Here is a 13,522-nt window from a genome sequence, read left to right on the forward strand (position 1 = left end):
GAACATAAACAACAGCTCTTATTCATTTTATCAAGATATTAAAATTATTCTGAAGTGAGAAACAAGTGAAAAACATAATTTAATTTTATTGTTTCACGTTATGTGTATCAATAAAAAAATTTGATTAATTGGTTACTAGCCACAAACCATGTTTGAAAAAACAACATTTTAGGCAAGTGCATAGAGAGGGTGGTAAAGAAAATATATCAAGCAGTTAATGCACAAATAAAGTAAATAAAAAATATCTAAATACCTATCTAAAATATTGAAATGCTTATATCGCTGTGTTACATAACCTAATATTTTCAATTAAATTTAAATGAAGTGCCAAATCAATAGTTTTAACAAAATCCACATTATTTATCTTTACTGATATTTTAATCTAATTTTTGTAAACACTCATGTGGGCAATTTAAATGTACAACACCAGAAATGATTCAGTAACTACCAGAGTGGGGATAAAGATGTAAGCAGACCGCCAAGCATAAACACAGGAACTTGTGTAACAGAAAGTGTAACAAGGCCGACAGAGGTCGTGCTGAAGTGATATGATAATACGGTGAGTGAGGATTAAGTAATTCTTTGAATATAGAAATGGATTTGTGATCCTAGGCGATGTCCCTGAAGCTTTAAAAACAAAGTGTAGAAACTGCATTGTAATAATGTTCGTTAGTTGTGTATAATTTTAATACATCACCTTAACAAATCGAAGTAATAATGGTCTAATTTTAACTTGGGTTGAGATAAAAACAGAATTAACAAAGCTCACTCATATTAATAGTGTTATTTTCACACTGATTATATACTGCTAAACCACAACCACCAATTGTTAAAAGTCCAATTTATCAGACACTAATAGCAAGATTAAATATACAGTATTAGAAAAGGAATGTAAAGCATAGATAAATTAAATTAAATGCTTAAAAGCACTGATTATCAATTGTTGTGTAGATTCTGCCATTAATATGCCTACTTATCAAAGGGACAGAGTAGGCCTAGTAAGCTATTTGAAAAAAAAATGGCAGAAAAACAGATAAAAAGGAAAGTAAAAATGAGAGCAGAAATGCACAATCAGCTGCAGTATATACTTACCTCTGTATTCCAAGACCCTGGTTACTACACGGATTTGACATCCATACAGGAAAAAAAAGAAAAAGAGTAGCATTGTCATTGTGAAGGTGCGACTGTAATGCATTTTATGGGTACAAGTGTCATACTGTATTATGATGCAAATAGTACTGTAGCATTATTATGCGAATCGTGGAATTGTGGTTTAGAAAGGACAATAAGAGGCAGTAGGGAGGTAGACGTAAAACTAAGAGGTAGCAGCCTAATGGTAGTTCTCAGAGGAGGAAAGAGATGAGGCTTAGGCACAGGCAAATACTTCATAAATATGCCAGGAGAGAAGGCAAGCTACTCATTGTGATTTTACTAAATGGCCAAGAACTCATTGTGATTATGGGAAACGGCCAAGAATTAATTCGATTGTAGTGAACAGCAAAGAACTCCTGCGACTGTGATAAACGGCGAAGGAACCATTGAGATTATGGTAAACGGCAAAGAAACCATTGCGATATGGAAATAGACCAGGCTGTAGTGGACAATAAACGCAATTATAAACACATGGGAGTAATGTTGTTCTGTAATTGTGAATCTTTATAAGCTTTGAATATATGTTGAATTAAAAACCATAAATGGCAATTAGGCTTTGTGATACAGTATGTTTTATAGTATATAATTGTAATTTACCCATGTGACAAGTATAAACAATGAAATGGCATTGATTTGGTTTAAAAAACAATTGTTTGCATTTAACATACTCTGCATACTGCAAATGGATACTTTATTTACTTTATATTTTATTTGATTTCCACATCATCCAACAGCGACAATAACAGGATTGCATACATAGAAAAACAAAATAATACAATATACTGTATACCATTAATATTATATATAATTTTATATTTATTCTATTCAAAAAAACCTGATGATGTATCTATATTGGGTAGATATTAATTGACAAAATCTAGGACAGGTGCTTGCAGTACATTTCTTATTGATATTATAATTTAAAATATTTCTAAATATTCATTAAACATTGTTTTCATGCATAATCAATCAATATTTGTTTGTTAGACTGTATAAAACTTGTACTTGAACAAAAATTTTTTAAAAATATGAAGATAAATTTTACAAATAATAAAATCTCCTATGGAGATAAATGCATGTACGACTTACTATGTCGGATTATTGTCCAAATTGAAATCATCTTAGATTCCTAAATATTAACTTCAATAAAAATAACGATAAAATAATGTGTAAAGAAAATTCAAGTACATAATGACCTGAGAATTTCTATTTAGGGTATGTTCAGACTCACGGAGTTATGGCGTACATATTTTTGTGTCTGAACCAGACTGCGGATTAGCGTTAGGAAGCTGTTACTCCGCGCCAGTGGCGTTAATAACTCTAGCAGGAGAGGGTAGATTTAATAACGCTAATCCAGTGATGCATCATTGATTTTAACCTTAACCAATGAAAAGACACGACCACGATTAGCAGAAAGCAACTTTATACCTGTACCTGTATACGACAATGAACTAGCTATGTCAAAATGTATTTTCAGGTTTTCAATTTGCATAGATTAAATCAATTAATCAGATAATTGTCCGTGTAATAATTACCTTTTAAATTATTTTGAATTAAAATGCAATTCTACAAGTAGTAAGAACAAATCAATATTTGAAGGTAACATTATTTAAATAAAAGTAACAGAAAAACAATTTTATGATGTAAACTTTCATGCATTGTCATGAATGTATACATATAGTTCTATCTGCTTTGACCTGATCAAAGTGTTTTAAACGCAAGACATTGGAATGTTGATCGTTGTGTCTGAACACCTTGGCTTTTAACGCCACGGATTACTGTACGCCTTGCGTAGATAATTCCACCGTAACTCTGTGAGTCTAAACATACCCTAGGCAAGTTTGAAATGTTATGTTAAGCCACATAATTAATTTGATGATTTTATTGTCCTCATATAGATGGCATGTTTAATATAACTTCATATCTTTTTTCTCCCTAGTTTATTATTAAAAATTGTTAGACATAGTTTTCAATAATACTACTAATAATAACTATTATTATTTATTGTATAAATGTTATTTTTATAAAATTATTAGTATTGCTTGCACTCACTTATGGATTAAACAAACTTTTATTTATAAAGACTCATTTATTGTCAACATTATATTTAATTACTTAATGATATAATGTTTATAAGATGCAAAACCATACAATATATAATAATATTCATTGAACATTTCTGTTGTACACAACGCAAATAAAATAATAATTGTAGTATTGAATCATACATGCTCTGACCAGGTACCATAACAATTAATTAAAAAGAAGATTAGATTAATTAAACAAAAACCATGAAAAAAAGTTTAACATTGAGGAGTAAAACTAAATTATACAGTTCAGGACTGACATACTGAATACTAATTATGTTTTATTACGATTTAGATATTCAAATTTTGTAAATATTTAATGTATCTTGATTGATGTATGTACATTTTAAAAATTTAACAAAGTTAACTTTTGTATGTTATGAAGTTTTGTGTCTACTGTAAAGCCTATTGTTTGTAAAAGACTATCATTAAATGTTGTTATTTTCAGTTTGTACTGTAGCTTATTTTTTAAAGATGAAGATAAGCATCCTCAGTCCAGTTGTACTGTAGAGCCAGAAGAAAATATCTGCCTTGGTTCTATCTGTTAATAAAACAACAAAATAGTGTTAAGAAGAAATGGAAAAAACATTGGAAATAAATGTTCCAAATATAGCTTTTTCTTATTACTGTGTTAGCATAAACGTTCTGCTCTATATTACAATGCAAGGTTTAATTTGTAGATCCAGGGACTGGGGTACAGAAATTAAGGAAAATATTTTATGAGAAAACATAGCGGCTTATTGCAAATAATATTTGCAGAAATAAAAATTACTTACAATTACTACAACAACTACATTGTGGGTCATTTGGTTATTCAATTCACCATATGTTATCTAGGATTACGGCTGGCTAAGTGGTGGTAACATTTTTCAGCGAAGAACATTCCTTGCCGTTACACATTTAGAGAAATGGCCACACATAATGTGAGAGTTGGGAGATAGTCAGTGGAAACATTCTTACTGACCTAACTACCATTCATCTTATGAAACATTAAATTGGCTTAAAGTCTTTATTTATGTTTATTTTAACATTAGATACATTATTTAACTATATGTACATGAGTAAAACAAATCTAAGATTTTAAACTTATTTATTTAAATAAAATTTTAAATATAAAAAGGCAAGTAAAACAAGGCATTAATAAAAGGCAATGAAGGCAGATAAAGTGTCTAATCTTAACGCATTATATTCAGTTTTCATATTGATAAATCCTCCACTATGGGTCACGCACAAAAGCTTTGCTGAACTTGACCTTACATCTAATCTAGGGCATTGGGATTTTGATGTATTAAAACACAATGGCTTTGAATTTTTGTTATATCTTCGGCTATCTATGATGTATTGTTGTGCCCATTTAACCACCAACATTAGTAGAAGTCCATGGAAATTGAATATATCACACGGTATATACCTAATACTATACTAGATAACTTCACACAAAGCGGTTTTGTTTTCAGAAAATATACAAAAAAATGTAAATAAGTAAGATTAAATACTAGAGTTTTACTTGTATACTATAAACACCACAGGTCCAGAACATTAATTCTAACTACCCAGTGATATACTGCAAATTAATTCACTTTTAATTGTCATAGAAGTTTTGTGTCAGATAATATTTTTTGGTTAGATGTTAATTTTTACATCTAGTACAAAAAAAGGGAAACGATGAATGCCAAATCTTCTAGATTAGGTAAAGGATATATAATCAAATTTATATGATTTTTCACAAGATTTTGATAGATAGATAGATAGAAATCTTTCTTTATTCTGGATTCATTCAATATTTGTACATTGTTCTTCCTTGAAGTCCTTACAAATTACAAATATAAACAATAAAAATGGAAAATTATGAAAACGTTTTTAAAGACTACAATACAAGAAACAAGAGAAAAAAACCAGTTAGATCAAATCTTTAAACGATTGCAAAGTTAATGAATTTATAGAGCTGCGAATATCTGGTGAAAGATTATTCCAGAGTTTGACTGAGCGGTATTGAAATTTTCTTTTAACAGATTCATTATGCCATTTTGGTAAGACTAAAGTGTTTTTCGATTTGCTTCTTGTATTTAAATTATGATAATTATCAATAAAATCATAAAAATAAATTAGGCATTTTCTTTTGGCGTAAGTCAAGGGTAGTCAAGGCACATATTTATCTACAAATATCGGCTTGTAAAAAATTTTTTTCATTTAACAACCTATTTCTTTCTTTTTAGATATATAAGAATAATCAGGGACACCTAAACCGCTGTTCCATGACTGTCGGCAACATCACTCACAAGTTTATCTGTTACACTCATTAAAAATCAATCTAGCTCATTAATACCCCTTTCAAACATTGACTGTGAAAATAACATCAATTGACTTGTCACCTACAAATTAGTAACCTCGACCTCAGTTGTCGGTACTCTGTTATCAAAGCATTTGCAATTCAACTTTTTTTAACTCACGGCATAAACGATTAATGCTGGACAACAGACCCTTGAATACTACAGGTCACTACATAATACAAGCATTTGTGACTAAATCTTTTTTCTCACAAAATTTGTGTTTGTATAATTGGAAAATGTTGATTCGGAATCCAGGATTAGATTTTTCATTACCTTATTCATTTTGTGACTACATTAGGAAACGAAAAACACTTGCATTTTTCAAAAGGGACATGATCGATGTTGTATTTGTCTAATAGCCAGGCCACCATCGGCAAAACAGAGAAGGAATGTTTAAAGGCAATTTGAGTTTAATATTAAAGTCACGACTCGAAATGATCTTGTTCAATTTCATAATGCGTTATTTACAGCTTGCCTTCGGTAAGCACTCAACTATCTCAGTTAGCAGACCAGGCAATTTATGTAGATCAACATCTTGCACGAAACTTTTCTATCCGGTCTCATACTTAACTGAAGATAGAACAATGGGTTTAGCTTCAATTAAATAAAGCACACGTAAAATAGTAATATACGAAGTTGCCGATTAGTAGACAGCTAAAACTGTGGGCTGGCTGGATTGCAATCATGAAGCAAACAAATATTTGCTGGTATTTCAGAAATGCTTTATTAAACTGTCAAATTTAAAAGTTAGTTGTACTGGATTATAATTACGTAAAATTTATGAGGTAAAACTTTCATCGTTGGTCAACAAAGGCAGTTTAAGGTTTTTGGTAAAATGTTATTTTCAAGCAGAATATTGATCATTGATAATATACTAGGAAATGAGATGGTAATTACAAAAATAAAATTGAATTGTTAGGAGAAAAAGCTTCTTGTCGATCACTATATACCATGCAAAATAGCAAAAAAGAGAAAAAAAAAAACAAAAACAAAATTACCCTGTCAATTCAAATTTTCAACCAATTACAATTTCTGACTGGCCTCAACATGGAAGGAGAAAAAATAATAATGAAACATTAATTAAATATATTTTAACTGTAAAAACATGTTTAGATTTTAATATGTGATAAATGATAAAAGGCAAACACAAAAGGTTTGTCTTCTATGCACGCCATGGTACAACATATGCAATTGGTATGAATTTTGCAGTCAACATCCATCTTTCAACGGAGATGGTCATGGGCTATAAAAAAAGTTAACTAAATATTTACTGAATTAGGACTTTAAATTAAATATGTAAAAAATTATCTCTGGATCAAAAGGCGATCAAATGTGGAATTTCCAGAGGGCGTCATTCAAGACTATAAAAGCAGGAACATTGCAAATGGCAGCAGCATTACCGTTTAGACAGGTGAGTTGATAATAATAAACATTTATAAGATTATTTATGTAGGCTTTTGAACTATATTGTTATAACTCTTTCTAAAAGTGTAAGTCCTACGTTCACAGTATTCGTTTTATTTCATTCTTAGCATTACAAAATCGTACATCGGCAATGCCACCTGTATTTTAACATTTAACAATTTTAAACACATTATAGAAAATAATGAAATTGATGTTATATCTTTAAATGAAACTCGCCTTGATTATACTATTAGTAATAATGATGTACGTATAAATGGCTATGATCTCTATCGTAAAGATCGTAAACAGGGAAGGTGGAGGAGTTGCTGTGTACTTAAATCGCAACGGGAAGACTACTCATAAGTTAAGACCAGATCTTATGAATGAACATTTGGAAATGTCTATTATTGAAATTAAACAACTAAATTCAAAACCATTCCTCCTTTTATCATGGTATAGACCCCCAAATTCTGATATGCAGATCTTTGAGAAAATAGAAAAAGTACTAGAGAATGTTGAAAGTACAAATTTAGAATATATGATAATTGGGGATGTAAATTGTGACACTCATTCTAAAAACCTATCTTGTTATACTAAAAAATTAATTGATATTGCTAAAAATTTTCATCTAACTCAATTAATAACTGAGTCAACGAGAATCACAGAAAATAGTAGTACTTTAATAGACCATATTTACAGAACAGTTCCTAATAGTATCTCCAAATCAGGTGATTTACATACAGGTATCAGTGACCATTCTGCTATCTATGTAATTGTTGGTAAACAAGAAAAGTGTAAAGCTCATAAGCATAAATATAAAACAAGTAGAAACTACAAAAATTTTAATGAAAATGAATTTAAAAGGGATATTGAAAAAATAAACTGGCAAGAAATTCAACATTATAATGATATTGATGACGCTACATATTTTTTCGAATCTAATTTTCTTAAAATTGCTAATGATTATGCCCCGCTAAAAAAGAAGAGGGTGCGAAACAAAACTAGTCCTTGTCTAACAGATGATCTAGTTAGGTCTATTCGTGAGCGTGATGTACTAAAAAAGAAAGCATCTAAAACTAATACACCTGAACTGTGGGCTCAATACAAACTAAGTAAAAATAAGGTAAATGCTGAAATAAAGAAATGTAAAAAAGAATATTTTTTCTAAACAATTAGATACAAAAGATTCAAAGAAAATATGGGAAACTTTAAGATATATTGTTCCAGCAAAAAGTATAAACACTGAAATATCAAACTTAAAAACAAGTGATAACAAACTAACAGCAGACTCTTCTAAAATAGCCAACAATTTAAACAAATATTTTTCTAAAATAGGACCTGACCTTGCAAAAAACATCCAACCAGAAATTCCTAGATTACTTATTGTAAATAATACTAATCAAAGTAGGGACCTACTTAAATTTAGTTTTGTTAATCAAGAATATATTTATAAACAATTAAACTCACTCGCTGTTAGTAAAGCGACAGGCTTAGATGAGCTTCCAGCTAAAATGCTGAAGTTGGTTATTGATCAAATCGTTGGACCTCTCACTTATTTGGTAAACCTCTCACTCTCAACCAGTACTTTTCCAAAAAGATGGAAATGTGCCAAAATATGCCCAGTGTTTAAGGGGGGAGATAGGACTGAAGCTAGCAACTACAGACCCATATCAATTTTACAGATTCTTTCTAAAATTATCGAGAGGGTTGTATTTGATCAGGTCTATAAATTTATTAACTCAAAAAATATGATTTATGCTTACCAATCAGGATTTCGTCCTAATTTCTCTACTGTATCTTCATTATTAAATATTACAGAAGATTGGATAAATGATATTGATTGTGGGAAGTATAATTGGTTTAGTCATGCTTGATCTGAAAAAAGCTTTCGATACGGTAGACCATACCATACTTATAGACAAGCTTAACTTAGATGTCTCTATTATAAATTGGTTTAACTAGATGGCACGCTCGCTTCGCTCGCGTACCATCTAGGTCGTGCCCACAGATGGTTCTCGAATACACAGTATTTTCCAGCGAGAAAAAAATGGAGATTTCAAATGTACGTACTGCAGGACTATAATACATTGTCGTTTACAGAAACGAATAAATATACACGATGATTTATGTAGTCAGCTAAAATTAGCACCCTGGGAATTACTTCCGAGAGAGAAACAAAATGAGTCAAATTTTTTTATTTGGACTCATTTAAACAAACCCAATTTGTGTTTTGTATGTAACATTAAGGGTTGAGGTATGGGGGAAGAAGATAGGTACAAAGAGGAAACATTTTAAAATATATTCTTATCCACTCAGTAACGAAATATTGTTTTTAATGTTTTATAGGCCTATAAATAATATACCACTAAATACAGTAAAACATTTACGATTTAATACTTTGTTAAAACTCTCACTGTCATAGTCGATTGAAATAGTAAAGTACATGTAACGATACACCACTACGTACGTTTATATATTTTTAAATTATTAATTAATACAAACGTTGAGAAGCAACTGTCAGTAATAACGTTTATTTATTTGTATATTATATGTTTATAATCTAACAGTAGGGCCTACCCACACTCACAGTAATAAAGTTTATTTGTATATTTGTTTATATTATATTTAACAGTACCAACACTCACAGTAAGAAATTTGCGATTCAAATTGCGATCAAAAGTGGTTAATACCTTAACAGTATTGTACAGCATTGCAATACTATTTATGTTTATTCTCCAAGGGGGCCCATAAATCTAAATCTATACCTCTATGGTTAAACCAAATAATTTGGAATGTTCCATTCATCACAAATCAATACATTTGTAAAAACGTATATTACATGTATCAAAATAGCATTTTTTAAAGAAAATCGGCCTGTCTTCAACATTATGATGCTGTACTCGAACTGTTCAACCGGTTTTCAGCTATTAAAAACAATTATCGTAGGAGAAGATAAGAAAATGCGAAGTGTCCTCGTATTATTGTGTGCGAGTATTTTTCAAATTGACATCCATTAGACAGTGTATACCACGATCGGAAAACACCCCTATTTGGGGCAAATCGTTGAACCTAAATTCGTTTTAATCGTCAATAACTAATAATCAAACTCAATTTGATAAGTAAACAGGGTTACATCAGGTGGTTAAAATCAGTACCGAAAGTACGAACCAACTTTATATACCATCGAGTAAACATTCTAGAAATAACGCACGATTTACCGATTTTTGCCCTTACGTAAATTTATATATAGAAGACTATCTTTGTGATCGTACGCACTTAACACAAGTAAATGGTGTCCGATCAGATAAATGCTATAGTAATTGTGGAATCCCCCAAGGATCAATTTTGGGACCACTCTTATTTATACTTTATGTAAATGATCTACCAAAGCATGTAAATAGTGTACAGAATAGTATGTATGCAGATGATACAGCTCTTTACTTTGCATCTTCTGATATAAATGAAGTACTTGCAAAAATTAATGAAGATTTAAAAAAAATCAAATCATGGCTAGCAAGTAACAAGCTTAGTCTAAATGTAAATAAAACTCAGTGTATGTTTATAGGAACACAACAAAGGCTTGCAAAATTAGCAAACATTGATCTAAATTTAAACATAGACAATGTTCGGCTACAAAGAGTAAAAAAGCTGTAAACATCTAGGTGTTGTTATTGATGAATATTTACTGTGGGACAAACAAATAGATAATGTTAAAAGTAAAGTATTGCCAGGCTTGTACTACTTAAAAAAATCTTCAAATCTCGTCCCAAAACATGTATCTTGCTTAATGTATAATAGTATTATTATCTCTCCACTGTTTAACTATTGTAATATTGTGTGGGGCAGATCAAATAAAAAAAATACTAATAAACTACAAATGCTACAAAACAGAGTAGCCAAAATTATTACAAAAACAAGGAAATACGACTCAAGTACACAAGCCCTGCAAAACTTAAACTGGATAAATCTTAATACTCAACTATATAATAATGAAGCCAAAATGTTATATAAAATATTCCATAATCAAGCACCACCATAATCTAAACGAACTATTTACACCCAAACTAGACACATACAATACAAGATCAAAGGATGTATTAAAATTGGATAAACCCAAAACAGAATATAAAAAAAAAAGTTTTTCATATCATGGTGCTAGTTTATGGAATACTCTAAAAAAACCAATGCAAAATGCCACAAATTTAAATACTTTCAACAAATTATTGGTGTGATTTATTATTTATTTTGTACTCTTATCATAAATGTAATTAAGGTTTCTGTTGATATATTTTTGTTCTCTAATTTGTTATTTTTAAAATTTGTTATTTTTAAATGTGTAATGTATTATTGTTAGTTGATCACGGCCTTGTAGAAGAACACCTTTATGGTGACACAAGCTTTTCCGTGTTAAAATAAAGTATTTATTATATTATTATTATTATTGGGAATGCTAATTATTCATTTACGCAAGGTGACTACTATAACCTTATGTTACCACGTTTTTATTCTAGGCACACTCTAACCCTGAGCACAATTCCATGTTAAAAACCGAGGTTTGAACGTATAGTATTCATTCATTATTCTACTAATCCGTCGTATAGTCACCTGCTTATCATAGGTACAGAATCGTAATTATAATTACATTTTATTACACTGGATTTCCTAATTTGTAATCCAAAAATATGTAAATGCAATTTAATTTTACTTTGCAGTGCTTACTTTACATGAGGGATACATTCACATTGCATCATCGTATTAGGGATTATAAACGTTGGACAACCTATTTCCCACAACTGCTAAACACCACAGGCGCAGAACATTAAAGATGTATTGTCCCCTAAAAACATGTAAAAATGAAGATCAATTTAATCAGACTTTGAATTTTGTAGTTTTAATAAAGTTAATCACAAAGTTAATAAAAAAAACAAAACAAAATATGTTTTCACTTATAAAATGAAAAAATAAATGGTTAAATTCAACCAAAAACCCATTGGCTGGCAGCCAATTTGACCAATTTTTGCTTTAAATTAAAGTTTTTCTACGGGACGGGGCACACATCATGTTCTAATTTTTTGGTATGATGGAATTATCAAAATAAACTCGAAGATGACAATTTCGAAAGATAATGAATTGAGTAAATAAATATAAGAATTGGAAGAGAATTTGGCACATAGAAGCGCAATGGTGCTCTTTGAAATTTGTATAACTTTGACAAAAGAAATTTAAAAACTTCAACTGGCCATATGATAACATCACAACATCCGATAGGCTTATTTTTTATATGAATTCAAATCTACATTTCATCAGCTTTCATAGTAAGTTATAATCTTCAAAGGTCACCTTTAATTTTGATCAGCTGTAAGATATTCAAATGTATGGTGTACTGTAAGTGAAATTACACGACCTACGTTATTCAAGTTTTTACGCGTAATGACGTCATCAAAATGAAAACGCTGACAACATGAGAAAGATACATAATTAAGCAAGCACATACTAAAATTTGTGCGAAATTCTAGAACAAAATAACTGATATGCGCTCTGTCAAATGTGTATGTTGTATATAGTAAATTATAATGTAAAGTAAGGGCTCTAAACGCAGCGTGTACAACTCAACATTTATTCAGAGGAGAGAGAACAATTATGGCACGCCAAAGGCGTCGTTACAACATGCATATATAACACATCCTCCATACCATTTTAAGAATAGTAAAGACTAGATTCTAGAGTTCTGTACTGTTCTGTAATCATTCGTAATTATAATGTTTCAATCAAAGTTTTCTGTATAATATCTTTCAATGCAATAATGAATAATAAAGTTCAACTAAAATCAACTTCTTGTTTCATGTCAATTTACAAGTCTAGTCTCTTTGGTGGGCGAATATTATTTCTTTTTGGATATCGACGTATGGGTGCAGTTTCTTGTGTAAGAGATGCGCTGCCAGTTGTAACAGGTGTGTCGGCGTTAACATTTCGAGTAAGGTTATCTGATTGTGGAGCGTCTGTTGGATTTAGTATTTCTGGAACATGGTCATCCTGGGTGAATATTTCTGTAGGAGTGACATTCACCATAGTTGGGTGTAGTTGATCAGCATGACGCCTCCATAGTGTTCCAAGTCCTGTGTCAACTGTGTAAGATAGTGGACCAGTTTTTCCTTGTATTTGAGCTGGTATCCATTTCTGGTTTTTGTTACGATAATCACGGACCATTACTGATTGTCCGGGTTGAAACTCTCGGATACTGGTTCCACAATGTTTTGCAAACTTCATACGATCTTAACCTTTCAAGACAGTAGCTGTTAGATCCGGTTTCAAAAGATCCAAACGTGTTCGTAGATTGCGTCCGTAGAGTAATTTTGCAGGTGTTTCCTTGGTAAGTGTATGAGGAGTTGTTTTGTACTTAAACAGAAATGTACTCAGATGTTGCTGTAGTGAACGACAACTGTTTCCTCTTGCTTGCTTAATGGCCAATTTAAACGTTTGCACAAATCTCTCTGCTAGGCCATTTGTTCTGGGGTGATATGGGGATGATGTGGTATGTCGAATACCATT

At 30.7% G+C, this 13,522-nt stretch overlaps 2 protein-coding genes across 7 annotated transcripts in view; both read right to left on the bottom strand.

Annotated features, from left to right (window-relative positions):
- Positions 1-1,851: 1,851 nt before the first annotated feature.
- LOC140040715 (stAR-related lipid transfer protein 3-like) overlaps positions 1,852-13,522 on the bottom strand; it is a 147,014-nt gene continuing 135,343 nt past the window's right edge. For 4 of the 6 annotated variants that reach the window (XM_072086853.1, XM_072086852.1, XM_072086851.1 and 1 more), the window contains one exon: positions 1,852-3,780. The gene's annotated coding sequence lies outside the window, so the exon portion shown is untranslated. Of the gene's footprint in view, positions 3,781-5,247; positions 6,140-6,567; positions 6,611-13,522 lie in introns of those variants that run through there. The other 2 variants (XR_011842759.1, XR_011842760.1) reach the window with 2 other exon arrangements.
- LOC140039353 (uncharacterized) lies at positions 12,824-13,240 on the bottom strand. The gene has a single exon (XM_072084958.1). It carries the CDS (start codon positions 13,238-13,240, stop codon positions 12,824-12,826), a length of 417 nt encoding a protein of 138 aa, XP_071941059.1.

Source organism: Antedon mediterranea, chromosome 2 (assembly GCF_964355755.1).
Source record: "Antedon mediterranea chromosome 2, ecAntMedi1.1, whole genome shotgun sequence".
NCBI classification, from domain to species: domain Eukaryota; kingdom Metazoa; phylum Echinodermata; class Crinoidea; order Comatulida; family Antedonidae; genus Antedon; species Antedon mediterranea.

Bases quoted from the DNA above. Each gene is read 5' to 3' on its own strand.
- LOC140039353 (XM_072084958.1), bottom strand. From the start codon at position 13,240: ATGAAGTTTGCAAAACATTGTGGAACCAGTATCCGAGAGTTTCAACCC.